At 40.2% G+C, this 26,284-nt stretch overlaps 1 protein-coding gene across 1 annotated transcript; it reads right to left on the reverse strand.

Moving 5' to 3' along the window:
- Window positions 1-1,874: 1,874 nt before the first annotated feature.
- On the reverse strand, window positions 1,875-24,089 carry TNMD (tenomodulin). The gene is made up of 7 exons (XM_027534785.1): window positions 23,356-24,089; window positions 23,053-23,184; window positions 12,818-12,958; window positions 12,505-12,606; window positions 4,531-4,684; window positions 2,745-2,914; window positions 1,875-2,252 (listed from the first exon to the last, which is right to left on the reverse strand). Exons 1-7 carry the CDS (start codon window positions 23,401-23,403, stop codon window positions 2,043-2,045), a joined length of 957 nt encoding a protein of 318 aa, XP_027390586.1. The 5' UTR covers window positions 23,404-24,089; the 3' UTR covers window positions 1,875-2,042.
- Between the last annotated feature and the right edge of the window lie 2,195 nt (window positions 24,090-26,284).

The following is a 26,284-nucleotide window of genomic DNA, read 5'->3' on the forward strand; positions in this document are numbered from 1 at the left end:
TGGGTCATATGGCAGTTCTATTTCCAGTTTTTTAAAGAATCTTCACACTGTTCTCCATAGTGGCTGTACCAGTTTGCATTCCCACCAACAGTGTAAGAGGGTTCCCTTTTCTCCACACCCTCTCCAGCACTTCTTGTGTGTGTATGTGTGTCTGCACACACATTTAGCATGTCATATACAACTGTAGTTAGTTGTGCATAAGTTTCTGTATATGGGCTTGTATATTTGGCATGTCTTATTTTTCTTGGACAATAAGGAGTATGCCTTCTACTTCCTTTGTATCCCCCACAGAACATAGTGTGTGTGTGTGTATATATATAAAATAATGTAGATTGCATCGAATAGAGCATCTTAGGAATTTAAAATTATAGGTCAATCTTAAAAACAAAAATTTTATTAAAAAATGATAGAGAATGTTGTAAAGTCCGTACAACCTCAGATTAATTTTATATCTTTTATATTTTTCTATTTCAACTACAAATTAATGCCTATTATGATAATTGAAGTATTCCAAAATTCTCAGATGACTTCTAAATCATTAATAAAACAGTAAAATACTTTTAGTGATGTTGCATTGTCAGATATGTTTTACTATGCTCTCATCCTGTGAAAATTGGTAATCTAAGTATGGTATGTATGGTAATTATGAATTAATGACTGATTAATCTTAACTCAACCTTGGGCAAATATGCTTCTATGTGCTTTCTCAGCTGTTAAACGGGGGAAAATGACTGCTGGCTCACAGGCATCCAGATGAAGATTTTACTCTTTTAAAATAGAATGTGCCAGACAGGTATTTCATGACACAATAACTTTGAAGTTTAGCAATGATGGGACTATGGGTTTCCCCGGTGGTGCTAGTGGTAAAGAACCCACCTGCCAATGCAGGAGATGCAGGAGATGGGGGTTCTATCCCTGAGTTGAGAAAATCCCCTGGAGGAGGGCATGGCAACAAACTGCAGTATTATGGGCCTGGAAAATCCCATGGACAGAGGAGCCTGGAGGGCTACAGTCCATAGGGTTGCAGAGTCGGACACAACTGAGCATACACACAGTGAAAGGACTACCTGCCAGTGAAACTAGAAGGGGTGGCAGATGAGTAGAACAGGAATTTTGAAACTAGAAATGGCTGGGACTCCAAGTTTAACATGACCCTCTAACCACTTCTTCTCTCCATTTTGGCCCTTTTCCCATTCCCAAGCAGAGTATCAAATGATTAGAAATTAGGCCTTACCCCTCCTTTAAGAAAGTGCCATACTGCTAGTTTCTTGTGGTTTTGGAGGAAAAACAGCATTCTATTGGACTCCTCACCTCAGTAATGTCCTATAATGCCTGTTTCTGTGAATGATATTTATGGGTCCCCATTTTCCAGGCTTATTGCCTTGGAAGTTACATAATCAGATCTGAAAGTTATAAAGTGTTGAATTTGTCCAAAATTGAGCTCTTATTCACAGGAGGAGAGCCTGGGACCATTTTTGCTAGGTTAGCTTTCTCCTTTGCTGAGTCTGAGCACTTGGAGTATTTTAGTGTTGGCCTGCTGTGACTCACTGCCTGTCCAGTGGCTTAAGAGATGCTTAACTAAGTCCACAATAGGTATCTCAGATAATGAAACACTGGGATATGCACAAAAGGACATGGTTTTAGGCATTAGTTATGGGGCCATTTTATCATCAGCCCCTATTTCCACTTTCTCAATGCAGCCCAGTAAAATACAATATTTGAGAATCTTTATGCTTTGCCCTTTCTTACACCCCAAACCTGATGAAGTGCAAGTTTTCATCATCTTCCACGTGAGGCAGATCTGCTCCATTCATTGCAGGAAATATTCTTAGCAAACACTTACCCAGTGTGTTCAGCAGCAATCAGGCCATTGATGATGATGTAGAAATTTATTAGAACATGAAGAGAAGAATTACCTACAAGCAATTCCGGAGTATTGGCTACCAGGAGCCAAATGCCTCATAGGCAGAAATTCATTGAATAGCATGCATTTGTTATATGTTGGGTGCCAGAAGTTTAAGCACTCGAGCTCAGACTTGCTATTAAACCCTCCCTAGCATGCGGGCCACCCACCAGTTGCAAGGCATGATGACACGACAGATAACCCGCCCTCCTTGGTAGCAATATGGATACGGGTAGTAACCTAGTAAAGGTTCACAGACGCGGCGACAGTAGCGGTTGCCTCGACGGCAGTAAATACAACAGTAACCTCTCTCATCCAACATGGAGTCGAATTCTATTCCATTTTCAGTCTGAAAGAAGAAGAAACCAGTGTTGGAGGGGAAGAGGTCTGCCAAGCAGGGGAGGAATATGAAACTATAGAAGTTGGGGCCTGGTGAGTAATTAAGTTCCTGAGCCTGATCTTGGAGATATATCAATGGACTAGATCAAGATTGATTTTAGTTTTCTTAATTTAAAATTTTTTTTAAAAACTTAGTTTTATTGAAATAGAGTTGACTTACAATGTTGTGTTAATTTTTTTCTGTACAGCAAAGTGATTCAATTATACATATATTTATATATATTCTTTTTCATATTCCTTTCCATTATCATTTATTGTGAAATATTGACAAGATTGATTTTGAATGAGCCTTTTAGGTATTCCAAGTTTCTTAAATACTTTTTTTGTTGTTGTTAAAACAATGACCAGTCTCCTTTCAGTGACTTTGATCTGAAAAATAGTGAGATTTGTGAAGGCTCTTTGTCTTTTTCCTCTAAACAAGAATAATGTGCACAGAACTCACATAGTCATTGATTGGGAGTTCTTCCTCACTTGCTGCTTGTCTGGCGTGACGGGTCTTCTCCACCTTCACTTGAGGGACCACCCACTGCTCGTTTTGTTCAATGCCTTTTTTTTCACTGGTAGGAAAGTGAAGGTCTTCACCATCCTCCTCAAAGTCCTGTAACTCTGAAACTAAGGTAATACACACAAAGTTGTGATGCAACCACTTTGCTTGGGGGACTAGCATTGGGGGATAGAGATTTTCATTGTGTCTTCTCACTGTCCTCATTTAGGTATGCATGAACCACTTTTCCAGGGTTCTGTAGCTGACATTTTAAGGTCTTCCAAAAGAGATCTGACCATTCCTATGTACACAGACACCTTTGCTCATTTGGCATCAGACACTTACTGTTTTGCTTTATTAGCATGTTAAATTAAAAATTGAGGGCAGGATACTTTGGTGTCTCCCACAATGATTTTACTCATGGTCGGTGCTCAGTAAATATTTTTGGTTGCCTGATTTGATATAGTGTCCTCTGTCCTCCTTCCTCATCCCTTCTCTTTTCTGTGTTAAATGCTTTTTTATTAAACTTTGTATTTAGAAATTATCTTAGATTTATAGAAGAGTTGCTAAGGCGGTACAGAGTATCTGTATATCTTTTCACCCAATTTCCCCTAAGGTTAACATTTTATATAACCACAGTACAATGAGCAAAACTAAGAAATTAGTATTGGTACAATAGGTTGTTGTTGTTTAGTCACTAAGTCATGTTTGACTCTTCGTGATCCCATGGACTTTAGCCCACCAGGCTCCTCTGTCCATGGGATTTCCCAAGCAAAAATACCGGGGTGGGTTGCCATGCCCTTCTCCAGGGGATCTTCCTGACCCAGGGATTGAACCCATGTCTCTTGTATTGCAGGCATTGGCAGGCAGATTCTTTACCACTGAGCCACCAGGGAAGCCCTTTATAGGTACAATAAAATTAACTAAACTACAAACTTTACTCAAATTTCATCATTATCTCCACTAATGTCATTTAAGAGAAGGATGTTGAAGCAGAAGTTGTAGTGTCCAATCCAGGAAACCACAATTGCTTTTTTTTTAAGGTCAAAGAGTACCAATAGATGCCCGCATTGATTAGATCCTTCTCTCTTGGGCAATATAGTGATCTATGCTGTCCAGAATGAGGGAGGCCAAATTTTATGCTAGTTAGGCAGAATAAGATGTCCAAGGACATTTGCCCTCTCTGTGGGCTGACTGGAAGTTGAGATCTGGAGTCTTTAACTCTACCTTTAGCATCCAATTGCTTTTATACTGATTCCTAAAATAGTCACAAAGAAATTGGTATTGCAGTGACCGTCCTTTCTTCTGAGGAGAATGCCACCATTTGACATAGAAAATCCTTCTTGAGACAATAGGGCATTATTTTGGCTCTTCTCTCCTCTGTTCTTGGGTTGGGCACATAGTGGTTTGAGCCATAGTTTGGTAGCTCGACTGCAATGAATATAGATGTACAAAGAGAGACAGATTAGCTTTTTGCTATCACTGCAAACATTGGGGTGGCGTTACCTTTGATGGGATATTTAATAGCCTGTCAGCATTAATTTATCTGATTTATAACTTGGCTGTGAAAAATCTCCTCCTCACTGGCTGTCAGCATATACAGTTTCATCTAAGAAGATACAAGCTTATCATTTGTTTTCCTAGAAATGTAGTCTCTGAATGCTGGTAACATTAACCCGTTACTGATTTTGGAAAGCAGAGGATGAAGAGGAGGAGGAGAAAGAGGAGGAGGGTGAAGCCATACCTGCTATTAGAGTGGGATTGATCCAATACATGGTCACATTATCACAAATCTCCAGAATTTTGGAATTTTTAAGAAAGTCTCGGTTTTCAATAGGTTTTTCTGCTGGGACCCAAATCACTGACTGTTCAAAGAAAGTTGTGGTAATTTCTTCATTCTGAGAGAAGAAAGTTGTTCAGGGTAGGGATAGGCAGAGAAATTAATAAAGTGAGTGAGAAATTATGGGATACTGGAAAACACCATATTTCAAGTCTGAATAATAATTATAGTCCCAGAGCTTCCTGTGAAGTAGCTCTGTGCCATGCATACAGTAGGTGCCTTTGGGAGAGTTAGCAACTGGTTCCTCCTCCTCCCCTCTAACTGTAAGTCTGCTCACTGAAACAGCAGCCTTCTCTGCTTAATTTCTCTTAAAGTCAGGAAGGCTCTCTGTCATTTTCTAGGTCTCTCACTGGGCCAAGTATGTTTTAATTTGGCCTTCTGGAACCTTGAGTGACTTATGTTTGTTTTATTTTAAATGGATGTTGTGTGTGCATGCTCAGTCACTTGGGTCATGTCTAACTCTTTATGACCACATGGACTGTACCCCACCAGGCTCCTCTGTCATGGAATTCTTCAGGCAGGAATTCTGGAGTGGGTTGTCATGCCTTCCTCCAGGGAATCTTCCTGATCCAGGGACTGAACCTGCATGTCCTGTGTTGCTTGCACTGCAGGCAGATTCTGTACCTGTTGACCCATGGGGGAACCCCTTGGTGTTGTGAGTGCCTGCCTTATTTTAGGCTTATGACTAGGATTGCAAGTTTAATTTGATCACAAGCTGAAAAACACTCCTATAATCCAAATTGGTGAAATCAGTTAAGTAGCACCAGGACCTAATATTTTGGCTTTCAAGATTGCCTGTTAATGGTATAGTTGTAGTACCAAAGATGTCTTTATTTTTTATTTGTTTGTTTTGAAGTCAAGTCTCTAACTTGTGACTACAATGCCCTGACTACTGGTTTTACTCCTTTCATTCTAGATGCTTGGAGTTTGTCTGACAGAATGGTTTTTATTTAGGCAATCTTTCTTTTTTATTGTCAAGAGCACTACCTACTTTTCTGTTTATAATGTTGGAAGTAGTTGTCGTGTATACCTAGCTCTTTTTAAACATATATATATATATTTAAATTTACTTGTTTGGCTGCATCAGGTCTTAGTTATGTCACACGAGATCTTTGATCCTCTTTGAGACATGAAAACTGTTAGTTGAAACATGTGGGATCTAGTTCCCTGACCAGGGATCGAACTCTATGCCCCTGCATTGGGAGTATGCAGTCTTAGCCACTGCACCACCAGGGAAGTCCGGTATACTTATCTCTTAATCTCCTGGGCTTTGACAATTTACCCATTTCTCTTAATTAGGTTTTTCCTTTTCTCTTTTGTTTCCCTCTAGTTTTATGGTTTCACTGTTTTTATTCTTTGAAATATGGCTATGTGTAATTTTTCTCCTAGTCATTTAAAACTCTTCATCTTAGCTCCTTTGTTCAGAAGTCTGTAAAGACCTTGGTATGCACTGAAAGGGACTGTATAGAATGAGGTTGGTACACTGACTAGCTTTGTTAGAAAAATCAGGGCTATTTATATAACTGTTCTGCATGTTTAACATGTGCAAACTATGGATGCAATGGTGAGGGAAGTACAGAATAAAAAGTTTTTGTCATTCAGGATCACAACTTTGTCTCATAAAAAAATCTGTAGCCTAAGTACAAACAAATAGGATTTTCTTGAAGATAAAGCAATTTCACTATCATGAGATGAATACTTAATGTTATTTAGACAATCTGGCAAAATTAACTGAAAAATAAATTATGGCCAAAATGAGACACTGTGGGCCTTGCAATCTCAAAAACGACAGAATGATCTCTGTTTGTTTCCAAGGCAAACCATTCAATATCACAGTAATCCAAGTCTATGCCCCAACCAGTAACGTTGAAGAAGCTGAAGTTGAACAGTTCTATGAAGACCTACAAGACCTTTAAGAACTAACACCTAAAAAAGGTGTCCTTTTCATTATAGGGGACTGGAATGCAAAAGTAGGAAGTCAAGAAACACCTGGAGTAAGAGGCAAATTTGGCCTTGGAATACGGAATGAAGCAGGGCAGAGACTAATATAATTTTGCCAAGAAAATGCACTGGTCATCACAAACACCCTCTTCCAACAACACAAGAGAAGACTCTATACATGGACATCACCAGATGGTCAACACCGAAATCAGATTGATTATATTCTTTGCAGCCAAAGATGGAGAAGCTCTATACAGTCAGCAAAAACAAGACCAGGAGCTGATTGTGGTTCAGACCATGAACTCCTTATTGCCAAATTCAGACTGAAATGGAGGAAAGTAGGGACAACCACTAAACCATTCAGGTATGACCTAAATCAAATCCCTTACGATTATACAGTGGAAGTGAGAAATAGATTTAAGGGCCTAGATCTGATAGATAGAGTGCCTGATGAACTATGGAATGAGGTTCGTGACATTGTACAGGAGATAGGGATCAAGACCATCTCCATGGAAAAGAAATGCAAAAAAGCAAAATGGCTGTCTGGGGAGGCCTTACAAATAGCTGTGAAAAGAAGAGAAGCGAAAAGCAAAGGAGAAAAGGAAAGATATAAACATCTGAATGCAGAGTTCCAAAGAATAGCAAGAAGAGATAAGAAAGCCTTCTTCAGCAATCAATGCAAAGAAATAGAGGAAAACAAAAGAATGGGAAAGACTAGAGATCTCTTCAAGAAAATCAGAGATACCAAAGGAACATTTCATGCCAAGATGGGCTCGATAAAGGACAGAAATGGTATGGACCTAACAGAAGCAGAAGATATTAAGAAGAGATGGCAAGAATACACAGAAGAACTGTACAAAAAAGATCTTCACGACCCAGATAAACACGATGGTGTGATCACTGACCTAGAGCCAGACATCCTGGAATGTGAAGTCAAGTGGGCCTTAGAAAGCATCACTACGAACAAAGCTAGTGGAGGTGATGGAATTCCAGTTGAGCTATTTCAAATCCTGAAAGATGATGCTGTGAAAGTGCTGCACTCAATATGCCAACAAATTTGGAAAACTCAACAGTGGCCACAGGACTGGAAAAGGTCAGTTTTCATTCCAGTCCCAAAGAAAGGCAATGCCAAAGAATGCTCAAACTACTGCACAATTGCACTCATCTCACACACTAGTAAAGTAATGCTCAAAATTCTCCAAGTAAGGCTTCAGCAATATGTGAACTGTGAACTTCCTGATGTTCAAGCTGGTTTTAGAAAATGCAGAGGAACCAGAGATCAAATTGCCAACATCCGCTGGATCATCGAAAAAGCAAGAGAGTTCCAGAAAAACATCTATTTCTGCTTTATTGACTATGCCAAAGCCTTTGACTGTGTGGAAAACAATAAACTGTGAAAAATTCTGAAAGAGATGGGAATACCAGACCACCTGGCCTGCCTCTTGAGAAATATGTATGCAGGTTAGGAAGCAACAGTTAGAACTGGACATGGAACAACAGACTGGTTCCAAATAGGAAAAGGAGTTCGTCAAGGCTGTATATTGTCACCCTGTTTATTTAACTTATATGCAGGGTACATCATGAGAAACGCTGGACTGGAAGAAACACAAGCTGGAATCAAGATTGCTGGGAGAAATATCAGTAACCTCAGATATGCAGATGACACCACCCTTATGGCAGAAAGTGAAGAGGGACTAAAACGCCTCTTGATGAAAGTGAAAGTGGAGAGTGAAAAAGTTGACTTAAAGCTCAACATTCAGAAAACGAAGATCATGGCATCTGGTCTCATCATTTCATGGGAAATAGATGGGGAAACAGAGGAAACAGTGTCAGACTTTATTTGAGGGGGCTCCCAAATCACTGCAGATGGTGACTGCAGCCATGAAATTAAAAGACGCTTAACTCCTTGGAAGGAAAATTATGAACAACCTAGATAGCATATTGAAAAGCAGAGACATTACTTTGACAACAAAGGTTCGTCTAGTCAAGGCTATGGTTTTTCCTGTGGTCATGTACGGATGTGAGAGTTGGAGTGTGAAGAAGGCTGAGTGCCGAAGAATTGATGCTTTTGAACTGTGGTGTTGGAGAAGACCCTTGAGAGTCCCTTGGACTGCAAGGAGATCCAGCCAGTCCATTCTGAAGGAGATCAGCCCTGGGATTTCTTTGGAAGGAATGATGCTAAAGCTGAAACTCCAGTACTTTGGCCACCTCATGCGAAGAATTGCCTCATTGGAAAAGACTCTGATGTTGGGAGGGATTGGGGGCAAGAGGAGAAGGGGATGACAGAGGATGAGATGGCTGGATGGCATCACTGACTCGATGGACGTGAGTCTGAGTGAACTCTGGGAGCTGGTGATGGAGATGGAGGCCTGGCGTGCTGTGACTCATGGGGTCGCAAAGAGTTGGACACGAGTGAGCGACTGATCTGATCTGATCTTTCTGGGGGGCAGCACCACATGTGGAAACTTGGTTCCCTGACTAGGGATTGAACCCATGCCCCTTTCAGTGGAAGTGCAGAGTCTTAACCACTGGACTACCAGGGAAGTCCCTGCCTTTAACTTTTTCAGAAAAGAAATCTTGTCATGTCAGTTTGGAATGTCATTGTTGGCTGGCCCAACTCAAAGTCTTACATTATTTTCTGTAAAAAGCAGTATGTGATACTGGATATAATAGCTTTTAATCTTATTCATTCTCCTTTCATCTTATTCTTGCCTCCTATAGTAGTCTCTAATATCCTAGAAGTTGCTCTGTTCCTCGGATGCATCCAAATTGAGTGTGTGTTATTAACTCAGTCATGTCCGACTTTTGTAACCTCATGAATTGGGGCACGCCAGGATCCTCTGTCCATGGGATTTTCCAGGCAAGAATACTGGAGTGGGTTGCCATCCCCTTCTCTGGGGGATCCTCCCGATCCAGGGATTGAACCTGGGTGTCTTGCATTGCAGGCAGATTCTTTACCGTCTAAGCCACTAGGGAAGCATCCAAAATAGGCTTATTTAAAAAAAAAAAAAAAAGACTCCCAAACTTTTCACTTGCCATAGACCTTGGGAGCAGAGCATCGTCTTTGGGGGAAATCCTTTTCTTGGAAATTCTAGGAACTTCTGTAACTTCTGTAAGAGTCTGTAACTTCTCTGGAAGTTACTGGTTCTGTGGGAACCAGCGACAGCCATGAGACTTGGAAAATGGAAAGTAAAAATGATCCCCACACCACCTCATCCCTGCAAATAATAAATAAAAGTAAAAGAAAAAGGTAAATGGGTAGATGAGAATTAAGATGGAGAGAGTTGGGCAAGAGAAAATGTAAAAGAACCTAGGAAAGAGAGAAGAAAAAGAAAGAGGTATTTATAGTATATAGAGCGGTCTCTGTGCTATTGGGATAATTTCATTTCAGATTTGCCAGTTAAGCACTAAGAAAACCAACCCAGCCCATTTGTTTCTTCTGGCTATAGTCACAATACATCCTTAGCTAAGGTTCCCCTCCTTCCTCCACTGACAGCAACATACCATAATTATTGTCAGAATATCATGGAAAAATGAAGAGTCTCCTGGGCTTTATTGATGGCTGTATTTTAAGCAATAATCCTCCATCTCCCACTAGGCCTACAAGGGCCACTAAGCTGTTGCCCTGATGCACTAGGTTATCTTACCCTGACCTAGGGGTGTGCTTTCAGAGAATTTGTATTACACTGTACTTCTAACCTTCTTTGCTTTTTCTTTTCTTAGTGATATTAAGGATAGATTATTCCATTAGCAGCCCAGCATAAAATGGTAAGATGAATGAACTGAAATATTTTTTAAATTTTTAAAAATATTTATTTACCTGGATGTGCTGGGTCTTAGTAGTGGCATGTGGGATCTAGCTGCCTGACCAAGGATGGAACTCAGGCCCCTTGAATTGGAAGTGTGGAGTCTTAGCCACTAGGCCACCAGTGTTAGTTGCTCAGTTGTGTCCCTCTCTTTGCAACTCCATGGACTGTAGCCTGCCAGGCTCCTCAGTCCATGGAGTTCTCCAGGCAAGGATACTGGAGTGGGTTGCCATTTCCTACTCCAGGGGATCTTCCCAACCCAGGGATCCAACCTGGGATTCCCACATTGCAGGTAGATTCTTTACCATCCAAGCCACCAGGGAAGTCCCTTAATTTTAATTTTTTTATTGAAGTATAGTTGATTTTGGGCTTCCCTTGTGGCTTAATCATAAAGAACCCACCTGCCAATGCAGGAGACACAAGAGATGTGGGTTCAGTCCCTGGGTCAGGAAGATCCTCTGGAGAAGGCAATGGCAACCCTCTCCAGTATTTTTGCCTGGGAAATCCCATGGACAGAAGAGCCTGGCAGGGCTACAGTCCATGTGGTCACAGAGAGTTGGACATGACTGAGTGCACAAGCAATAGCAATATAGATGATTTACAATGTTGTGTTACTTTCAGGTGTACAGTAAAGTGATTCAGCTATATATTTAAGTTATCACAAGATATTGAGTATAGTTCTCTGTGCTATGCAGTTGGTTGTCTATTTTATATATGGTAGTGTTGAACTAAAATCTTTATTTCTTATTTTAAACTTTTATAATTTGCATTGGGGTATAGTTGATTGACAATGCTGTAATAGTTTTAGGTGAACAGCGCAGGGACTCAGCCACATATATACATGTATCCATTCTCCCCAAAACTTCCTTCCCATTCAGGCTGCCATATAATACTCAGAAGAGTTCTATGTGCTATACAGTATGTCCTTGTTGGTATCTATTTTGTATATAGTAGTGTTGAATTAAAATCTTTAGAATAGGTGAATGTCAAAGTGTGACAAAAGCAGCAAGGATCCCGAGTGGCCCTGGGGCTTTTGTTTTGGCAGGATTGATTTTGTTCTTCTAGCTCACCACTCTTACCAGAAATCTTTGGTTTGGAAGCAAATGCACATAAGCCATGTTAATGGCTGCTATCCTTAAGTTAATTTTTAATTTTTATTGAAGTATAGTTGATTTACAATGTTGTGTTAGTTTCAGGTGTACAGCAAAGTGAATCAGCTATATATATATATATATATATATATATATATATATAAAAGTTGTTATAAGATATATAAGAGTATACACCCTTATGTTCATAGCAGCACTATTTACAATAGCCAAGACATGGAAGCGACCTAAATGTCCATCAACAGATGAATGGATGGAGAAGATGTGGTACATATATACAGTGGAATATTATTCAGTCATTAAAAATGAAATAATGCCATTTGCAGCAACATGGATGGACCTAGAGCATTTACTTAGTGAAGTAAATCAGACAGAGAAAGAGAAATATCATGGCATCACTTATATGAGGAATCTAAAAAAATGATACAAATAAACTTATTTTCAAAATAGAAACAGATTCAGACTTAGAGAATGAATTTATGTTTACCAGGGGGCACGGAACAGTTAGGGACTTTGGGATTGCCATGTACACACTGCTATATTTAAAACGGAAAACCAACAAGGACTTACTCTATAGCACAAGGAACTCTGCTCAATATTCTGTAACAACCTAATTGCGAAAATAATTTAAAAAGAATAGTTATATGTATATATATAACTGAATCACTTTGTTGTACACCTGAAACTACACAACACTGTTAATCAACTGTACTACAACATAAAATAAAAAGTTAAAAAAAAAACTAAAACTAAAAAAAAAAGAAAAGTACAGTGTTGGACCTAAAAGCATCAACTTTAGTTTTTGAAAGGTCTGAGTTCAAGATCCCAATCTGCTCTTCTCTAACTGTGTAACACTGGGCAAGTTACTTTTTGGTTCACATCTGAAAATGGGGACAATAATAGTACCTGTCTATAGGATCATTGTGAGAATCAAATAAGAGTAAAGCATTTAGTACAAAGTCTGACACATAATTAGTCCCCAACAAATTATGGCTTTTACTACTACTGTCATTCTTACATACCTCATCTATTTCTTCCTCTGGTTCAGAAAATTCAGGAATCACTTTAATCTGAGTTTTGATGAAGCATTTTTGAAGACCTACAAAGTAAATGCCAGTGTATCCCTATAAAACAGACAAAAAAATAAGAAAACTTTCTGAAGTAGCCACAATTAATGAGTGTCATGATTTGTTAGGGCCCCAGGCTGGCAAAATTTGAATTCAAAAGGAAAGCTTTCTCTTATAAATTAAATGGAGGCTACAGGTTATTTTTAACTTGACTCAAGTGTTCTAATATTTTAAGTGGGAAGCCTTAGGGAGAAAACATCCAACTTACATTTTTAAAGTCATGTACTTCCAATGTTTCATCAGTGCCATTTCCACTTCTGAATATTTCAGTTTTGGTAATGGGATCAATTTCCATGTAAATCTTCTTCTTCTCTCCATTGCTGTAGAAAGTGTGCTCCATGTCATATGTCTGGGAGAACAAAGGAAAACAAGCTGTAAGATACTCAGTATGACCACCAATGCAGGTAGATGTAAGAAACTTGGGTTTGATCCCTGGGTCAGGAAGATCCCCTGGAGGAGTGAATGGCTACTCACTCCAGAATTCTTGCCTGGAGAATCCCATGGATAGAGGAAGCTGGCAGGCTGCAGTCCACAGGGTCACAAGGAATCGGACACAACTGAAGCAACTTAGCACACACACACAGATGTCTGTTCATGGTGATGGTGGTTTAGTAGCTAAGTTGTGTCTGACTCTTGCGATCCCATGGACTCTAGCCTGCCAGTCTCCTCTGTCAATGGGATTCTCCAGGCAAGAATACTGGAGTGGGTGGCCATTTCCTCCTCCAGGGGATCTTCCCCATCCAGGGATGGTCTCCTGCATTGCAGTCAGATTCCTTACCACTGAGCCACTAGGGAAGCATGTTCGTTCATAAGACACTTTAATTGGGTAATATCTGGGGCACATTCTTTTTCCAGAGCCTTTGTAGAGAGGTGCTGTCTCAGCAGCTTGCTGTTGGGAATTCTCTGAGACTTGAGATTAAAGTGAGGTGTTTTTTGGCACTAGAGCTGATACGGGGATCCCTTCAGAGTTAGTATTTTGTATTCAAGCCAAGTTGTTGAACTAATTACTAAGAATTCCAACAGTTTTTCTTGGCACCCTTGACTAAATAGCAAATGATATTTTGCAAAGCAGTCTATAAGGTGTTTTTCCCTTATGGTAAGAAAAGGAACCGCCAAAGACCTCTACTGCTTCTTTAAACTGCCACTTCCCTTTCTAAGTACTCAAAGGTCACCCACTTTCTTCCTGTGAAATTCAGTAGGGCTGAGAAAGAGATTTGAACAGATTTAGAATGCTTAGGTATTGCTCTTTATCTCCTTATCTACCAAGAGATTTAATATTGCCTTACCAGTCTTGGTTATGTCCTTTTTAAGCACTGAAGACCATTGTCTTTGGCGAATATTAAGTAAAAGTCTTACCCTGACCTCAACTGCTTCCTTTTGCCCTTTAAACTCCAGGAAACATTTACTGCCTTCCCCTAACCTTCTCTGTTATGGGCTAACAAAATCTATTCAGTTTATTACTGAATTCTCTTTTCCAAACTAGATTCAGCTGACTTTAAGTCTTCAGGTTCTCCTGCATATAGAATTTAATAACCATGAATTGTAATATGCACTATGTAATATGGTATCTTCCAAGAAGAGCACCTTGGTAAAGCTAAATATCAGGTTACTCCTGAATGGTTGAAACAAAACCCCAGACTCTCTGCTAACCTCTAAAAGAGACCGTCCTCTTTCTAAGGCCCATAGAATATCCCAGTCTATTAACAAGCCCATTGCTTATAATTGAGGACGTGTTACGTTGTTGTTGTTTAGTTTCTATGTCGTGTCTGACTCTGTGAGAACCTGTGGACTGTAGCCCGCCAGGCTCCTCTGTCCATGGAATCCTCTAAGCACGAATCCTGGAGTAGGTTGCCGTTTCCTTTTCCAGGGGATCTTTCCAACCCTGGGATCAAACCTGGGTCTCCTGCACTGCAGGCCGATTCTTTACTGCTGAGCCACCAGGGAAGCCAGATGTGTTTACAGCTAGAAGCATAAGAAAAACCCGAAGGAATTTGCTATCACAAACCAGGGCAGCCCTGATGGTGTCATATGGAAGTCTATCTTATCCCTGTTGTTAGGAGGCCTTTTGCTATCACGTTTCTTCATATTCATTTTTCTTTATGAAAAGCATTTGGTAAACTGAAAGCCTGAAAAAGCAAGTCATCCACAGAGCCAACGTTGCTTTCTAATGATTCTGTTCCCAGTGGCAGTCTTTTAGAGCTTGCACTGGGTTGGGTTGTTTTTTAATGTCTGCCAGTGTCTGTGACTGAATGTTAGATTAACCTGGTCAAATTTTCCCCACCTCAAGTAGAAAAACATGTTGGAAGGGCTTGTAGAAGCACTGTTACCTCAAGTGTGAAAAGTTGATTTAGTTACTGAATAGGAAAGCAAGAGACAATGATATTGACCTCTTTGCTGCCCTACAGTAACTTAGACATGGTCAGAGCTGAAATAATTGTTGAATACATTTTTATCACCAATGGCAAATTCTTGGCTTCCTAAAGAAATTTGAGCATTGGCAAGGTCTTTTAAGAGACAACATTTTAAAAGGGGAAGGAAAACACTATTTAGAACTTTCCAGCAACTGCAGAGTTAACACAGTGAGTCTGACTTGGTTTGTGACAGGTAGCAAATTCCCTTAGACTTGTTATTTGCTTCTAGTTATAAATTTGTTCTGAGTTGCAGCTCTGCGGCCAGCCTGAGAAACTTCTACCTTATGGCAACAAATTGAGCTCTCAGTGGGCCTGACCTAAGTAGAGGAGAGAGGCATCTAATGCAGATTCAGCCTTGTCAGATCTCTCAACAGGGTGGAATTTCTTTAGAAATACTATCCATTGCTGAGACAAATGTCGACACCACCAGTCACTGGGGGTGGGGTGGGGTGTTTGTTTCATCAGTAGCACAACTGATGGATTATTGCACGGAAAAATGAGGTTAGAGACTAGGGGCTGTTGGAACGCTGCCTACCTGGGCAAAAGAGAAAATACAGGCTGTATTTTCAATCATTGGGAGAAGACTATGGAACCATACTGGTGACATTTAGGATTTCAGTGTACTTCTGTGGAATGAATTTTCCTGCACTGTTGGCAATGCACTTCACTTGGACACCTTGCTAGATGAAAACTATTGGAAACTGCCACGCTCAGCAGATCCTGATTATTTTCAGCATTCTTTCAAAGAGTTTTGTTGTTGTTGTTGGGGGAGGAGGCATCCATTCTGATTGTAATTATTAACCAGCATGTTGCCTTTTTGTTAATAATGATAGTGGGATCAGAATGACTTCATTTGTATGTGAATTCTGGGTGGGAGGTGGGGGCTATATATTCACTCAGATGGAATTCCATTATCAAAGGTGTCCTTTTGGAACAAACTTTGTCTAGAAGATGATGCTGGTGGCCCACTTTGGACTGCTTAGGGATGAGTTTGAGCAAATCCAGACATGCTGTCTTGTCCGAGTCCCCATGGAGCACATTGCTTAACTGGCCCATATGAAGACTGAGCTCATGCCTCTGGCTTTAGAAGTACTTTTCTTTCTACTAAGCTCACTGGCTAAGGGGCTAAGAAGGGTCTTTCTGGAGATGAAGGAATAAATGATTTTGTCCACTCTGGGTGTAAACTAAAGCAGAGACAGGATGACTTGTCTGAGAGAAGTGTGAGTGGGCTCCTCATACCTCATTTCAGACTGCCTCTAAGTCAGCTTTATTCCAGGAAGGACAGAGCAGGGTCAGAGTATGATAAGAACACTTCTGCCAAACTGGCAAATTAGGGCAAGTTAATCTTTGGTGCTTCTAGTTTCCCTTTTCTGTACTTTTTATATCCTGTTCCTTTTGCGCCTTTCTATGCCTTCCTCCTCTTCCCATCTCCCTCTATTCCTCTGTCTCCTGTCTAGACATCTAGGAATTTCGTGATTTTTCTGATACTTTATATCAAAGAAATCTATCTGGCAAATGATTTCACACGAAGATATTAGTGATGGGCATTTGTTTAAAAAATTGAGTTTGATACTTAACTCAAAGGAAAGAATTACTACTGGTGGATTTTAAACACAATGGCAACAAGAATAAGAGATATTTTAAGGGCATCTTTCCTGCACCACTCAAATGGGCTCCAGCTCCATCCACAGGTAAGGCTGATCTCAAATACCAAGGACCAGAACACTGGAGTGGGACAGGTAAACCAATGGGATGAGATATGACTCAGAAGTAAAGTGAGATATATATGTGGTGAAGTCCAAGGAGTGAGAGATATAAGAGGAGTGCACTGATAAAACATGGAGAAAACACAGACTCATTTCTCTTCCTTGCCCAGGAATTCTTTCCTCAGTGCAGTTAAATCCTCCACTCAGGCAGCAAATGAGCCCTAACATCCCTCTTTCACAGTTTGCTGTGCTTTCAGGCCTCCATTTGTGACAATCTCTGAGATAAGAAAAAAAAAAGCTTTTTATAAAGAGTGAAGCTGCCTGAGACCTCAGTGTGATAGATCTGTTTGGGGGCAAGTAGCTTTAGCTTGTCCTGAAAAAGTATTTGAGCACATTTGGCTTAGGTTTGTTTTTTGAAGCCTGTGATTAATCTAGCTGTTCTTCTCTCCACCGTCCTTCTTTACTGTCTGTTTATGAGGTACACCCTCCAAAGGTGAAATACATGCTCAGAATAGCTGGCTAGCAGATGTTAGGCTGGAAGGAAGGGAAGGGAATGTATTGTGCCGTATTATTACCGAACTAGCTTGTGGGAATTAAAGGGCCTCTGGGTATTTCCTTAACTAACACAGAGCAGACACATTGTTTCTTATGCAAAGTTGGACTTCTGTATCTTCAATCACCAGTTCTCACCCCTGGAAAAAAAATTGACTAGGCAGCACAGACATTCCTCTTTTTCAAAAAGAAAAAAAAAAACAAAACCCACATTTCTTTCATCTAGAGATTCAAGCTGACTTGGAAGTTTTTCCTACCCACTACCCTTACCACTCCTTATTCTTAAATGCAGATGAAGAATAGTGGAAAAAATCTCTAGACCAGTTTCTAGTCCTAGCCTCAGCTCTGCCACTTACAAGCTGTGTGACTTTGGACAAGTCACCAGATGTCTCTGGAGGCTTGGGTCCCATCTTTATCTCTCACCCCTTGCCATATGCAATGTTGAATAGTTGACAAAATTAATTGTCTTTCTAAATTGAAGTATAGTTGATTTTATCCTCTAGGGTAGGAAATGGAAACCTGCTCCATTATTTTTGCCTGAAAAATTCCATGGACAGAGGAGTCTGGTGGGCTACAGTCCATGGGGTCACAAAGAGTCGAACACAACGACTGAGCCACCGGCTGATAGACTGGTAGCTACGACTAACAATGTTGTGTTAGTTTCAGGTGTGCAGGAAAGTGATTCAGCTTTTCAGATTCTTTTCCATCATAGATTATTACAAGATATAGAATATATATATATACAAGATATAGAATATATCCCTATGCATACAGTAGGTTCGTGTTGTTAATCTATTTTATATACAGTAGTTTGGCAAAATGAATTCTTTTCAGATTTGATAGACAGAGGTCAAGTTGAACTGTTGAACTACTACTACCTGTTGATTCCTGAGCTACTTCCTTACAGTAGCCACAGCCCCTCTCTTAGCCACTAAAGGACAGCTCCCTTTGAAGACCTAGGGTTTTTCTGGCTGGTACCATGTGATTTGCCAGCAATGCTGCCTTAGGAGAATAAGGAGACTGAATACAAATGTGTTCCTAGGAGCCAGAGTCCTAACCTATGTGATTGATGCGGACCCTCAACAACACAGAGTAAGAGCTGACTCAAGAGAGTTTCTAGACAACGGTGGACTTCACTTTTGCATGGTTTGGGAGGAAAATAAAATTTTAAAATGCTGACATGGCACCATCTGGTAAAGTTCAGTTCCCCTGCTAAATAGATTCCAGCTCCATCTTTCACTTGAGAGGATGAAATGCTTCTCCAGACCCACATTTCACCCACCAAACTGGAAAACCCGGGGAACTCAGGGAAGAAAGTTGTATCCCCTGTGTGCCTACAAGGGGAATGAATAAAGTTGGCCCTGGCCAATATTAGTATTAGAGAAATAGCCTCAAAAAAGCCAGATCCTGACTTATCAGGAAAGTGCTTTTTCTGAGCAAAGGATTTTCAGGCTAGAATGCTGTTGTGTTTGCAGTCCTGAGTGAAACTCTTTGAATTGTCATCTGCAGTTGATGTGAGGGGGAGGGCAGACAGATGCCCACCTATCCTAACCATTCTCATTTCATCCTGTTTATATGCAGGAGCTGAGGGGACATCTCCAGGAATCTGCGGATTGCCATGTGGGTCTTAGGACTTAGGCTTTCCAAATAGCCCTAAAATCACCAGGCAGTTCCTATATATGGCAGGAAGGGCAGCCTTTCATTTATTTAATTAATTATTCTTCTGCCTCATTCTACAAAGGATTGGAGGGAGGATAGGCTACAAGGTCTGTGCTATATCTATCAACTGTTGGTTTAAAAGCTGGGATTTTTCTGCCTTGTTTTCTCCATATTGAATAAATTAGCTGGAGAGTTGATTTCTCCTTGTTTCAAGTTCTATGTGTGATACAGGGAGCCTTAAGCAAGAATGTATCTCTAGGGAATCTGCTTCAAAGATGACTGGGCAGTCACTGCATGGAAGTGGAGCCTTGTGATGCCCTCTTGAAACCTCTGGGACTGAATAGGTACCCTCTGCTCGGTTTAAGAAAGCTGAATATAGAACTCAATGGACTGGCTTTCATTCAGCTCGAGTGGCTTCTATACGTGGCTGTGGGTTGGGGATCTGTAGCCTGTAAGGGAGTGAAGCAGTTCTCTCAAAGTTAGTCTTCCTTGTTTCACTTTATTTTCATCCCTTCCTCTCTCTTTTCTGTGTGCATGTGCTCATGCCTGAGGTGTGTGGAGAGAAGGAGTCCATCATAGCTTACTTCCCATTTCAGATCAAAAATCTGGATCTTTTGTCCACATCAAGGTGGGAGGTAATGGGAGGAGGAGGGGAGAACTTACTGGCATGGAAATGTCAACACCAGATGTGGAATGTTAAATAAACACTTTATTATAAGCAAATGTCAAAAAGCAAAATAAAAATGAGGTGTGGTTGGAGGCTAGAGGAGCAAACATTAAAAACTTGGAGGGAGTCCTGGGATGCCAAACACATCACTGTCATCCATGAGCATAACAGCATCACCAGTTCTCTCCACCAAGGTCCCCACAGTCTCCATAGGTCCCACAGTCTTGTAAAGGAAAGTCCAGAAGATCCTGGGTTTTCATCTGCTAACTGATGATTCTTGCCAGACCATACTCTTAAGGGGAGCCTCTTTAATTTGTGCAAGATGCCTGGATCATTTTCCTCTGCAAATCTTCTTCCAAGACTAGTCTGACTTCTCTTCAGTTCCCAGCATTTATTAAGTCCTCTCTGAGGCAGCCTTATTAGCAGCCCTAGCCATCGGAAACCTAGATGCTCCCTGGGGCTCTTTGTCTGGGAATTGAAGGTAGTGGACTTAGTGGAGCATCCACATCTCCAACTGGGTCCTTGGTTTGCAGTGGACCTAACCTGGTCTTCTGGGGCAAGGCCTGGACTTCAATATCAAAGGCAATAAATCACAACTCCCCATTGGAATGAAGAACAAACAACTTTTGTTCACAGTAGAAAAAAGTTACCTCAGGAGACACCTATGTATTATCTTTTACCAGATTGCTTTGCGTTCATTTCTGAGAATTCCTTTGCTAAAAAGTTACATACTCAAATGGATTACTTCTTGAAAGATTTGGTTCTTGATAAACTTTATTTACTAACATACCCCACCTCTTCTTTGCCCACAGTGACAAGATTTGACATTTGGTTTGAGGAAATTACAGGATTGCATTAAAAAGCAAACTGGAGTGAGAAGCAAAGATGATATAATACAAAAGCAGAGGTGACCATGGGCTCTGTTAGTGAGCTTGACACCTTGTTAGATAAAAGCGAGGTCCCCACACAGTCATTTATAATTACACTGAGACAAATAGCACTGCAATTTTAGGAAAATACAAAATTTTTCAGAATAAGATTTGCAATTACAATGGCTACAATAAAACCAGAAAAGTCATAGAGCCCCATATTTAGGCACATACATATTGGTGGCTGAAAGGGCTAGTGACTGACTACACCCAGTTAAGTACATTATGGTCATGAAGGACAAACAGTTTATTCTCCTCTTGTGCTCATGCTCAATCACTTTAGTCGTGTCCAACTCTTTGAGACCCTAGGCTGTAGCCCACAAGGCTCCTCTGCCCATGGGATACTTTAGGCAAGAATGCTGGAGTGGGTTGCCATGCCCTCCTCCAGGGGATCTTCTCTACCCAGGGACTGAAACTGTATCTCCTGCATCTCTGCAATTGCAGCCAGATTCTTTACCTCTGAGCCACTGGGGAAGACCAATTCTTCTCTGTCCCATCTGTAATTGTCAAGAGGACCCAAGATTCAATTTGTGGGGCAGCGTGTCACCTTGGGAATGAGTTATGTAATAGCAAAATTGGATCAGAATGTATCTTGGCACTCTTATTTATTTACTATTTCTTTCCTGATCTTAATTACTTTGCCAACTTTGCTAGCCTCAACGTTAGATGGCTTCTCTAGAAAAACATGTGAACAGAAAGTAGTTGAGAAGCAGAGAACAGTGAGAATGATAAGAGAAAGGGCTAACTATATGCAATGGATGATGCAAAAAATCCTTTCTGGAGCAAGGTATAAAAAAAAACAAGCAAAGAAAGTTCACTATTCTTTCTCCTGTTTAAACTTGATAAGGTAGCCCCTGGGACTAAATGAAAGTCAGTATGGCAGCAGAGGTGAAGAATCCAAAGGGTGTTATGTCTTACTTCTCTGTTTTTTTTTTTTTTTTTTTTAGACATTTGTCCAGTTGACTTCTGGCTCAGCTGGTAAAGAATCCGCCTGTAATGTGGGAGACCTGGGTTCAATCCCTGGGTTGGGAAGATCCCTTGGAGAAGGGAAAGGCTACACATTCCAGCATTCTGGCCTGGAGAATTCCATGGAATGTATAGTCAGTGGGATCGCAAAGAGTCGGACACGACTGAACGACTTTCACTTTCACTTTTCACTTTCCAGTTGACTTTCTATTTTCTATACCCCCAGTGTCCTTCCTTATTAATCCATATTATTTTCTCTTTGCTCCTATCACTCCTTTGGCTCCTAATGGTTCATGCTCAGTCACTTCAGTTGTGTCCAACTCTGTGACCCCACGGACTGTAGTCTGTCAGGCTCCTCTGTCCATGGGATTTTTCAGACAAGAATACTGGAGTGGATTGCTATGCCCTCCTCCAGGGAATCTTCCTGACCCAGAGATCAAACCTGCACCTTCTGTTTCTCCTGCATTGCAGGTGGATTCTTTATCACTTAGTCACTGGGGAAGCCCCCTAATGGTTCATAACAACCCATTATTTTCTTCTTCCCTTCCCCATTATTTCATCCTGCCTCCTAGATGTGTGCCTTTCCCTTCCTATGTCTGCTAGCAAATAATTAATAACAGTGGTAACAACAGCAACATCCTACACCCTGAAAAAAAATGTGATAAAACCAGAAAATCATCTTCACACTTTACAGCTTGTAAATTTATTAATTCTCTTTCAAATGGAAATTGTTGGCATGAAGGGGCTATGATTTCCTTTGAGTCACAGCTAAACTTGCTCATTGTGTATGAGCCCAGGGGTGACAATAACACTAAGGTACACTAATATCAACTACAGTGGCCTGCTAAGCTTCACTAAATAACCCTAATATCAGAAGCATTCTGAGACATCTGTGATTAATGACTTGGTGTCACTTTTCTACCTTGTGGCATTACTATCTCACTGGGACAGCAACAACTGTGGCTAAACCCTAACATAACACTAACCTGTAGTGAGAAGCTGAAAAGCTCTAGTTTTTTTTTTTTTTTTTTTTTTTGAGTCACAAATAAATGTGAATTCAGGTACGAGAATTACTCCTTCTGAAAAGGAGCTTGCTGCCTGTCCTCACAGGAGATGCATTAAGTCAGAAACGTAATCCCTGAAAATCTTTTGCTGCCATTTCTGGTGGTTTCTTCTTATGTGGTAGCATAATTACTTTTCCATCAGTTTCTGCCCAGATAATTGAAAGAAAGATGAAAACTATTTTTTCTTACAGTAAGAATTTTTCTTCTAGGAGGAACTTTAACTCCTTAAAACCAAGCATTAAAAAAGAATGGATAATTCTACATCTTATCATTACTAACTGAAATACAGAGAAAACTTTGTTCTCCATTGCCAAAATAATTAGGCAGAAAAAGAGTGAACCGAAATCTTGGTTCAGTTTTTCACGTCACCAAAAAATAAATGTAAAACAAACAGTGATTTTCATTTTCAGAGTAATATACATGTCAACCACTAATTAAATTCAATAAACTCAAAACAGAATCTTTGGATAATAGTGTTCATTTACTTACTTTTTTGGGTGTCTCAGGCCAGAAGTGCTTACTCCCCCAAAACAGGACAATAAGAGTTAAGGCGAGGATACCAAATACCAATCCACAAATCTTAAGTAATTTACATATCTTCTTGGATTTAAAAGCTTCTGCCTAAGCAAAATACAAAGAGAACAACAACAAAAAATAAACAATAGCCCTTAAAAATGCAAGCCGTTATTCAAAGTCACTTTTAATTTCACTTTTTAATGTTCACATAGCAATACGATATCTCTGTAAAGCCATGCTTTTGCTCAAAAGGGGAAAAAATATGAATCAACTTACATTTAGAATGTGACAGTCCTCACAGTTCTCTGGAGGATTCTTTGCCATGATCTCTCGGCACACAGCACTCTTTCCCTGCTTTGAGAGGACTGAGAGACCACTGCTGAGGTGGAGTTGCAAGTGAGTCGACTAACAGATGCCAGAGGAGAAGCTGAATTTATATGGCTCAAATATGTCATACCAGAGCCTGAGGGAGCCCAGGGGGCTCCTGTGCTGCGATTTGTTGCATCGATATACCCATATATGTATATAACTTCTGTGCACAGAATTCCATCCAGAATGGCAAAGACAGAAGGTTATAATGAAAACTATTGTCCTGGGGGTTGGTTTGGAAGGGGACCAAGCCTAGGACACTTTGAAATGATTTTTCACTATGAACTTAAAATATCAGTGGCAATGCATGCTGCATACTCCAGAAATAAGCAAACAAAACAAAGAAAGGAATGGAGACCTAATTTCAATTCCATTTGATCTAACAAATATTTACTGCAAGGATATTAAATGTCAAGCACTGTGCTTAGTATAGGAGATTCAGAAATGAATAAGATAGTGCCTTCTTCTCTATATTAAAGCTCTTTGAGGACTAAGATCAATATGTAGTCAACAAATTATAATTAAAAACAAGATTTAAATGGTTAATTACAAGTTTTCTCTCTCTTTTCATTCTGTCTCTCTGATTATTTTCTTTTCCTACACTGTCTTCCTTAGTCTGTTCCTTAATGTTGATATTCCTTATGATTCTATCACTGATGATCCTCTCACTATATATACCCTTCTTAGATGATCTCATCCACTTCTACAGTTTAAAATATAACTTACATACCAATGATTTCTAAATCTATACTTACAACTCCAATCTGTCTTTTGAATTTCAAAGTCATTTGACTATCTCTACCTCGATGGATCTCAAGAATCTCAAAATGCAACATGTCCCACATCAAAATCTTCTTTCATTTCTCTGATAATGAGTGATGTTGAGCATCTTTTCATGTGTTTGTTGGCCATCTGTATGTCTTCTTTGGAGGAATGTCTATTTAGTTCTTTGGCCCATTTTTTGATTGGGTCGTTTATTTTTCTGGAATTGAGCTGCAGGAGTTGCTTGCATATTTTTGAGATTAGTTGTTTGTCAGTTGCTTCATTTGCTTTTATTTTCTCCCATTCTGAAGGCTGTCTTTTCACCTTGCTTATAGTTTCTTTTGTTGTGCAGAAGCTTTTAATTTTAATTAGGTCCCATTTGTTTATTTTGCTTTTATTTCCAATATTCTGGGAGGTGGGTTATAGAGGATCCTGCTGTGATTTATGTCGGAGAGTGTTTTGCCTATGTTCTCCTCTAGGAGTTTTATCGTTTCTGGTCTTCGAGCCAGTCAGAATGGTTGCGATCCAAAAGTCTACAAGCAATGAATGCTGGAGATGGTGTGGAGAAAAGGGAACCCTCTTACACTGTTGGTGGGAATGTAAACTAGTATAGCCACTATGGAGAACAGTATGGAGATTCCTTTAAAAACTGGAAATAGAACTGCCTTATGACCCAGCAATCCCACTGCTGGGCATACACACAGAGGAAACCAGAATCGAAAGAGACGTGTGTACCCCAATGTTCATCGCAGCACTGTTTCTAATAGCCAGGACGTGGAAGCAACCTAGATGTCCATCAGCAGATAAATGGATAAGAAAGCTGTGGTACATATACACAATGGAGTACTACTCAGCCATTAAAAAGAATACATTTGAATCAGTAATAATGAGGTGGATGAAACTGGAGCCTATTATACAGAGTGAAGTAAGCCAGAAAGGAAAACACCAATACAGTATACTAACGCATATATATGGAATTTAGAAAGATGGTAACAATAACCCTGTATGTGAGACAGCAAAAGAGACACAGATGTATAGAACAGTCTTTTGGACTCTGTGGGAGAGGGAGAGGGTGGGATGATTTGGGAGAATGGCATTGAAACATGTATAATATCATATGTGAAACGAATCGCCAGTCCAGTTTTGATGCAGGATACAGGAAGCTTGGGGCTGGTGCACTGGGATGACCCAGAGGGATGGTATGGGGAGGGAGGTGGGAGGGGGGTTCAGATGGGGAACACATGTACACCCATGGCGGATTCATGTTGATGTATGGCAAAACCACTACAATATTGTAAAGTAATTAGCCTCCAATTAAAATAAATTTAAATAAAAAAAACCTTTCAACACCACTTTCTTCCAACCTACTTTTTTTCCCACAATGTTAATCTCAGTTGGTGGCTGCGTTAGTTTGCTAGAGCTGCCATAATAAAGTACCACAGACTGTGTGGCTTAGACAACAGAAACTTATATTTCTACAGCTCTGAAGGCTAGAAGTCCAAGATCAGGGCCTCAGCATAGTTGGCTTCTTCTGAAGCCTCCTCCTTGACTTGTAGATGGCCTTCATGTTCACGTGGTACTCCCCTTCTATGCATATATATGTCCTAATCTTCTCTTCTTATAAAGACACCAGTCATATTGGATTAGGCCATCCAACTTCATTTTTCCTTAATTACTTCTTTAAAGGCCCTGTCTTCAAATACAATCACATTAAAAAATAATGGATATTAGGGCTTTAACATATGAATTTGGATTGTGGCGGGGGCACAATTTAGTTTGTAACACTGGAACCATTACTCACTCAGGCTCTAAAACCAAAAATCTATGGTTTGTCCTAGACTTCCCTCTCTGTCACATTCCCTTATCCAATCAGTGACTAGGTATTTCTTATTCTAAATTTGTAAATCTATCAAGGCCATTCTTTTCTCCCTATATTGACTTCTAAAGCCTTAGTTTAGGTTGTCCTCTTCTCTGATAAATCTCAAATCCATATCTTTTATCCAGTCTGTTTAGGGCTCCAGACTCATGGGTCCATCTAACCTGCTAGATATTCCCACTTGGATATCTCAGAGAT

Source organism: Bos indicus x Bos taurus, chromosome X (genome assembly GCF_003369695.1).
Source record: "Bos indicus x Bos taurus breed Angus x Brahman F1 hybrid chromosome X, Bos_hybrid_MaternalHap_v2.0, whole genome shotgun sequence".
Taxonomy (NCBI): domain Eukaryota; kingdom Metazoa; phylum Chordata; class Mammalia; order Artiodactyla; family Bovidae; genus Bos; species Bos indicus x Bos taurus.